The following is an 8,461-nucleotide window of genomic DNA, read 5'->3' as shown; positions in this document are numbered from 1 at the left end:
AAAATCCATACGCCTGCAGGAGGCGATGTGTGTGGACGAAGTGAGGAGGGTCGATGTCTGCGGTGACCACCTGACCTCATGAGCGATGACGACAGATCTACGTCTTCAAAGAGTCACACACTCGAGCTTCTGAGGAGTTAAAGTGTCTGAGCTGCAAAACATGACCCGTCGCAGACCTGCACGCTTCACATCTGCATTTCTGCAGGGACTGAAACTATCACATGACGTTTACATCAGACTCCTGAGGCCGAAAGTGAAGCAACACGATGAGGAACGTGTGAAGGAGGCAGTGCTGAGAGCAGGAGGAAGTAGACCGTAAATAAAGATCAAAGACTGTAAATAAAGATCAAAGACGTAAATAAAGACGACGACACGTCTCCTCCAGAAATGAAGCTAAAATATCTCCGATACGAACGCGGTCATCTTCAGTTTTTGACGTCATTTGCAGACAGTCTGTTCAGTAGTGATCGTGGAGTGGAGCGATATTTTTAAGGTCCCACCCACATATGCCCTCAACCATTAGTCAGTCTCAGTTGTCAGTCATGACGTCTCCGCTTGTTTTCATCAAATAACTAATTACAAACTGATGAGAAACACTTGAACAAACATCAGTGTGAAATGACAGAAACCATCTTTGACAAACATTTATTTAACGTCTTTAACAAGTTCGATATGTGTCGGGTCATTAAGTTCCTGCTATAACATCGTCCAATCAGAACGAGAGAAAAAGAGCTGTGAGAAAGATTCAGATTCTCACTTTACTGACATTTACATCAGGTACAACACACACACACACACACACACACACACACACACAGAGTACTCGGCAGTACGTGGTGACTCAGTGTGTCTGTGGGCGGAGCATCTGAGTCACCCTCAAATATCTACAGAGCCAATAATACATCTCTCCATCATCTCTCCATCAGGTTCAGGAGACACTGATCATCACAGTGATTTTCTTAAATCTTCACTTGTCTCTTTGTGTTGTTGTGTTGATGTTGTTGTGTTGGTAACATAACACAACAGCTCAGTTTCATCTTTCAAATGTTTGATTTCCATTTATTGATTATTTGTTGCGACATTTCTCTGCAGCTAAAATGTGTCATAAAGTGAGTGTGTATGTTTTAGTTTGTGTGAGTTTGTGTGTGCATGTGCTTGTGTGTGTGTGGGAGTTTGTGTGTGTGTGTGTGTTACAGTCTCCTGTCTCATGCGTCTTTTTGTTTTCTACCTGTTTTTGTTTTGAATCCGTGTCACCATAGCAACATAGAACCAAACAAAGGCAAAGACACAGCTGAAAACTGTGTGTGTGTGTGTGTGTGTGTGTGATTATGTTTCACAAAGAGAGTGAGGTAATGAGAGGAGAAGCGAACCAATCAGGAGGCGGAACATTAAGTCTGTTACATCAACAGACTTAATGTTACTGTTTACATTTCATTTAGCAAGCTAGCAGGTGGTAGAACAGATCCTTCGGTAGAACAGACCCTGCAGGAGAACAGATCCTGTGGTAGAACAGATCCTGCAGGAGAACAGATCCTGTGGTAGAACAGATCCTGTGGTAGAACAGATCCTGCAGTAGAACAGATCCTGCGGTAGAACAGATCCTGCAGTAGAACAGATCCTGTGGTAGAACAGATCCTGTGGTAGAACAGATCCTGTGGTAGAACAGATCCTGTGGTAGAACAGATCCTGCAGTAGAACAGATCCTTCAGTAGAACAGATCCTGTGGTAGAACAGATCCTGCAGTAGAACAGATCCTGTGGTAGAACAGATCCTGTGGTAGAACAGATCCTGTGGTAGAACAGATCCTGCAGTAGAACAGATCCTGTGGTAGAACAGATCCTGTGGTAGAACAGATCCTGTGGTAGAACAGATCCTGCAGTAGAACAGATCCTTCAGTAGAACAGATCCTGTGGTAGAACAGATCCTGTGGTAGAACAGATCCTGTGGTAGAACAGATCCTGCGGTAGAACAGATCCTGTGGTAGAACAGATCCTGTGGTAGAACAGATCCTGTGGTAGAACAGATCCTGCAGTAGAACAGATCCTGTGGTAGAACAGATCCTGCGGTAGAACAGATCCTGCAGTAGAACAGATCCTGCAGGAGAACAGATCCTTTGGTAGAACAGATCCTGTGGTAGAACAGATCCTGTGGTAGAACAGATCCTGCAGTAGAACAGATCATGCGGTAGAACAGATCCTGTGGTAGAACAGATCCTTTGGTAGAACAGATCCTGCGGTAGAACAGATCCTGCAGTAGAACAGATCCTGCAGGAGAACAGATCCTGCAGGAGAACAGATCCTGCGGTAGAACAGATCCTGTGGTAGAACAGATCCTGCAGTAGAACAGATCCTGCAGTAGAACAGATCCTGCGGTAGAACAGATCCTGCGGTAGAACAGATCCTTTGGTAGAACAGATCCTGCAGTAGAACAGATCATGCGGTAGAACAGATCCTGCGGTAGAACAGATCCTGCGGTAGAACAGATCATGCGGTAGAACAGATCCTGCAGTAGAACAGACCCTGCGGTAGAACAGATCCTTTGGTAAAACAGATCCTGCGGTAGAACAGATCCTGCAGGAGAACAGACCCTGAAGTAGAACAGATCCTGCAGTAGAACAGACCCTTCAGTAGAACAGATCCTGTGGTAGAACAGATCCTGCAGGAGAACAGATCCTGTGGTAGAACAGATCCTGCAGTAGAACAGATCCTGCAGTAGAACAGACCCTGTGGTAGAACAGATCCTGCAGTAGAACAGATCCTGCGGTAGAACAGATCCTGCGGTAGAACAGATCCTTTGGTAGAACAGATCCTGCGGTAGAACAGATCCTGCAGGAGAACAGACCCTTCAGTAGAACAGATCCTGCAGTAGAACAGATCCTGCAGTAGAACAGATCCTGCAGTAGAACAGACCCTGCAGGAGAACAGATCCTGCAGGAGAACAGACCCTTCAGTAGAACAGATCCTGCAGTAGAACAGATCCTGCAGTAGAACAGACCCTGCAGGAGAACAGATCCTGCAGTAGAACAGATCCTGCAGTAGAACAGACCCTGCAGGAGAACAGACCCTTCAGTAGAACAGATCCTGCAGTAGAACAGATCCTGCGGTAGAACAGATCCTGCGGTAGAACAGATCCTTTGGTAGAACAGATCCTGCAGGAGAACAGACCCTTCAGTAGAACAGATCCTGCAGTAGAACAGATCCTGCAGTAGAACAGACCCTTCAGTAGAACAGATCCTGCAGGAGAACAGACCCTTCAGTAGAACAGATCCTGCAGTAGAACAGATCCTGCAGGAGAACAGACCCTTCAGTAGAACAGATCCTGCGGTAGAACAGATCCTGCGGTAGAACAGATCCTGCGGTAGAACAGATCCTTTGGTAGAACAGATCCTTTGGTAGAACAGATCCTGCGGTAGAACAGATCCTGCAGGAGAACAGACCCTTCAGTAGAACAGACCCTTCAGTAGAACAGACCCTGCAGGAGAACAGACCCTTCAGGAGAACAGACCCTGCAGGAGAACAGACCCTTCAGTAGAACAGACCCTGCAGGAGAACAGACCCTTCAGGAGAACAGACCCTTCAGTAGAACAGATCCTGCAGTAGAACAGACCCTTCAGGAGAACAGACCCTGCAGGAGAACAGATCCTGCAGTAGAACAGATCCTGCAGGAGAACAGACCCTTCAGTAGAACAGATCCTGCGGGAGAACAGACCCTGCAGGAGAACAGACCCTTCAGTAGAACAGATCCTGCAGGAGAACAGACCCTGCAGGAGAACAGACCCTTCAGGAGAACAGACCCTTCAGTAGAACAGATCCTGCAGGAGAACAGACCCTTCAGTAGAACAGACCCTTCAGTAGAACAGATCCTGCAGGAGAACAGACCCTTCAGTAGAACAGACCCTTCAGTAGAACAGACCCTGCAGGAGAACAGACCCTTCAGGAGAACAGACCCTGCAGGAGAACAGACCCTGCAGGAGAACAGACCCTTCAGGAGAACAGACCCTGCAGGAGAACAGACCCTGCAGTAGAACAGATCCTGCAGGAGAACAGACCCTGCAGGAGAACAGACCCTGCAGGAGAACAGACCACAGTACCCAGTGAGCGACAGGAACCAGGTTTGATGATCCAGCAGCAGACACCAGAGATCTGATCTGGTTTGAGGAGCTGTGACGTCAGATTCATTGGATTGAAGTCATGTGGATTAAATGAAGAACAAACTGTTTGTTCATCCAGGTGAAGAAGAACAAATGTTTAATTCAACTCATTTCACTTATTTAACTGTTTAATTCTAACCCTTCATTCTCTGGTCAGAATTAGTTCAAATGATTGTAAAGTTTGTTTCGGTCCTCGTCTGATCTCAGATGTTCTGAGTTTAATAGAAGGTTTTATATTTACTGAAGAGCAGTGATGACATCAGAGGATTCTCATAGATACTGTGATGAACGTGCGTGACTCAGTTTAACAACAACTCGTCGACCGCTGCACTGACGGCTCCCCTTTAACCTGATTGGTCCAAGTTACAGTCAGAGTTTAATCTTAATATTCACATGAAGCTGACGAAGATGTAAACTTTCTGTTTGTGTAAAACATCAGCTTCATGTTTCACTTCAAAAAGGTTTCAACACGTGAAAAACTTCCTTTAAGAAAAGATTCATTATCATAAAGAATCAAATATACTGTTGACTTGTGTGTGTATATATATATATATATGTATATGTGTGTGTGTGTGTAGAAGTGGGTGAAGTGTTGAGTTCTGTTGCTCTGATTCAGCGACAGAGAAATCACTTGATGAGTCATCGATGAGTTAAACAACTAAATCATATGTGGACAAAAGTATGTGGACAGCCACTCACTTGTGTATGAGGCTGTTTCCACTGCCACTCATGTATTTGTCTTATGGCCGAATGTGTAACCGTCCACATACATGGATCCTAACACAGAGGTGTTTTACATAGTATTTATTTATCTGGATTTATAACAATAACTTAAGCTTCTGATAAAAATGGAAAAACCCTGATGGAAATCTGCAGATTTGATTATTTCATCATTTCATTCATTTGTCATTTTATAGTAAAAACAAAAGCAGGAATCATGAGGAAGAATAAGATTGTAAAATCTTCACGTGTCTTGTACAGTTTCCTTCCCTCACGTGTCTGACGTGTTCAGTCACGATCACGTGCACGACAGCAAAGACAGAAAACAAGCAGCAGGTTTCATCACTTGTATTATTACCACAAACATTTAACACAGTGTGACGGAAATTAACAAAAGACTTTCATGATAAATAGACACAAAGAGTTTAATCGAATCAGATCGTTCACACACATTTGATTTTATTCACAACGACAACTTTTATACATTTGTACAAAAATAGAGACGTCATGAACGTCAAGTAAAAAATCAGAAATATTTGCTTTGACACTGAAAATCTGGTGTCAAACAGAAAACGTGACGGACACGTAAAGTTCATGCTTCACGCTCGGAATCCTTCAGTCGGTTCAAACTGAGCAGAGTGAAGTCAGCGAGAAGTCTCCACCTGCGGCACTGATCAGCCAATCAGGGGGCAGCAGATCCACAATGATCACATGACTGCTTCTCATCTGCAGAAAGTTTCTCCTCACGTCACTCGTGGAAAAGTCAAAATAAAAAGAGACAAATGTGTCAGTTGTTTATTTACCTGTGAAAAGAAAGTAATCAGATTACAAAACACAAACTAAAGTCTGGGACGTTGGAAGTTAAAAAAATCTGACTAATGTAATCTGATTACTTCACTGATGACATCACTTCACTTCTATTGATTATGTTTCATGAGAATTCACTGATTCAATGACACACACACACACACACATTCTCACACACACACATACACTCTCTCACACACACTTACACACTCTCACACACACATACACTCTCTCACACACACACACACACTTACACACTCTCACACACACACACTTACACACTCTCTCACACACACTTACACACTCTCTCACACACACACTTACACACTCTCTCACACACACACACACACACACTTACACACACTCTCACACACACACACAGTTTGCTGTTTAACAGTCACTTTAAATTCAATCTGTTTCCATCTGTCTTTTTTCCCGTCTTTTCTTAGTAAAGTCCATCTTCTCGTGTCGGGCGTTTGTTCCGCCTCCTGTCTCCTCCCTTGTCCAAGCCCCGCCTCCTCTGGCTCCATGATTGACAGTGGTTTTAGCGGGACTCTCAGGCAGCGTAAATCCCTCAAACGTCCTCGTGTCCGGTGACGCCGAGCTGCTCGCTTTCTGCTCGCTCTGACCAAGAGCACGAGTGAAACCTCATTCTCCTTGTGTCCATCTTCCTCAGCAGCTGGAGTCCTCGCTGCCCGTCCCTCCTCCTCCTCCTCCTCCTCCTCCAGACCTGGTGGCGGTAGCGGAGCTGACAGTGATCTGGCAGCCGTTGGTGATGTGACTCATGACCTTCTGTTTGAGCTGAGCGACCTGCTCCCTCAACATGGAGGCGGTGGAGGCCAGGTCTGAGTTCTGGGTCTTCAGGACCTTCACCTTCTCCTCCAGCCGCGATATCCGCTCCAGCTTCCGCTTGCGGCACTTAGACGCGGCGATGCGGTTGCGGAGCTTCTTGCGTTCAGCTTTGATTCGCTCCTGCGTCTCTAGGTCGATCGGGGAGAGGGAGGGAGGGGACATGGGGTCACCTGATGGGTGAGGCACCTCAGGGACAGTCTGAGGGGCGTCCATGCCTCGGGTGTGAGGCTGAGGTGGTCCACCGTGTCCTGAGCCGCCAACATACGCTATCTGCCCTCCAGAATAAGGCATCTGGCCATGGTTGTAGCTGCTGAGGTTAGTGTAAACGGGCAGGTCAGCGGCGGACATCAGGTTCCTCTGGTAGGCCCCCTGCAGGGAGACGGAGCAGGACGAGGACGGGGACATTGGGCCGCCTCCGACCAGCTGGTTCTGCTTGTGAAGGTCGGCCAGCGCTTTGACGAAGCCGTCGGCGAATCCTTCTTGTTCGTTGGTAGCCTGGTTGCGGTAGATGAAGGGGTTGGTGGAGTTGGACGCGGGGCTGGTTGTGACCAGTCCCTGATTGGTCTGAATGATCAGGTGCTCCAGGTCGGGCGACGCCAGCTTCAGCAGGTTCATGTCCCCCGGAGATGCTGCCGAGGCCACCGCCGACATCAGGGAGCTGTTCCCGCCGAGCCCCAGGTTGCTGGTTCCCCCCCTCCCTCCTGTGGCGCCACCGCCGGGGAAGTGATGACTGCCCGCCACTGACATGGACTTCTTACTCATCAGCATCTTGTTTCCTGGGTAACGCTCGTACTCAGCGATGTGGCTGTAGCCGGAGACAGCGGGAGAGTCGTCGTGGTAGAAAGGTGTCTCCATCTTGATCGTCACTGACGATGAAGCGTATCAGAGGGAATCTTCATAATTAGATTAACCTGAATATCAGAGGAGATTGAGATGTTCCACTGACGTCAGCAGCCGGAGGATGAAGGTGGGATGAAGAGGAGAAGAAACAAAGAAGAGAAGAAGAAAGAAGGAGATGATGAAGAAGACGAAGAGGATGAGTTCCTGCAGGAAAAATAAACACGTGTGAGAAGAAGAGAGAAAGAGTAGTGAGGTGTAAATTAGGAAGTAGAGCTACTGGTGTGTGTGTGTGTGTGTGTGTGTGTGTATTAGGTCAGAGGTTAAAGGTCAGTGTCACAAAAGCATCACATTTTCTTATATCTTTCAATGATGTGAGTTTATTTCCTCTAGATTGTGGAAAACAACAACTAACCTCATATACACATAAATATAAATATTCCTCCTTGAACAGCCACAAAATCTGAATCTGTCCTTTCACCGATAAAGATAAAACACATCACACAACAAAGGTCACACACACACAGAGACACACTCAGACACACAAACACACACACAGAAACAGAGACACACATATATATATATTTATATGGTAAAAATTAGTGACCATTAATATCAATATATAAAGTAAAGGTCACATTGTCAGCGCTCTCTGGTGGACACCGTACGACATAGCAACAAAAATTAAAACCAACATTTCATGTTATTTATTAACAATTAAACAAAAAATATGTGTAATAAATAAAAATCACAGCTGCTGTTTTCATCTGTTTTGAGGTTTTATCTTCTTAGTGACTTTATAAAATAATGTTTTAGAGTTAAATACAATAACTATGATCATGTAATAAAATCTAACTGATTAAAAGATTAAAGTACCGTCAGTGTTTTAATACTTTTCCACATCCAGCAGCTTCCACATTAAACACTGAGTAAATATGTTAATATAACTGGAATTTATCAAGTTTGGAGCAACATCTGGTTCTTAATCTCATTTGAACTAATCTTATTTCATCTCTTCTTAATAATAATCCAGTGATAACATGTAAACATACATTAATGACAAGGTGACATCTACAATAATAGGTTAATAATTAG

At 45.3% G+C, this 8,461-nt stretch overlaps 1 protein-coding gene across 1 annotated transcript; it reads right to left on the bottom strand.

Moving 5' to 3' along the window:
• Window positions 1-6,092: 6,092 nt before the first annotated feature.
• Window positions 6,093-7,572, bottom strand: LOC117771428 (transcription factor jun-D-like). The gene has a single exon (XM_034601739.1). The coding sequence runs from the start codon at window positions 7,382-7,384 to the stop codon at window positions 6,350-6,352; it is 1,035 nt and encodes a 344-aa protein (XP_034457630.1). The 5' UTR covers window positions 7,385-7,572; the 3' UTR covers window positions 6,093-6,349.
• Window positions 7,573-8,461: the final 889 nt, after the last annotated feature.

The sequence above is a fragment of the Hippoglossus hippoglossus genome, chromosome 12 (genome assembly GCF_009819705.1).
Source record: "Hippoglossus hippoglossus isolate fHipHip1 chromosome 12, fHipHip1.pri, whole genome shotgun sequence".
Classification (NCBI taxonomy): domain Eukaryota; kingdom Metazoa; phylum Chordata; class Actinopteri; order Pleuronectiformes; family Pleuronectidae; genus Hippoglossus; species Hippoglossus hippoglossus.
Note: the sequence above shows the minus strand (reverse complement) of the source record. Positions and strands in the feature narration are given on the sequence as shown.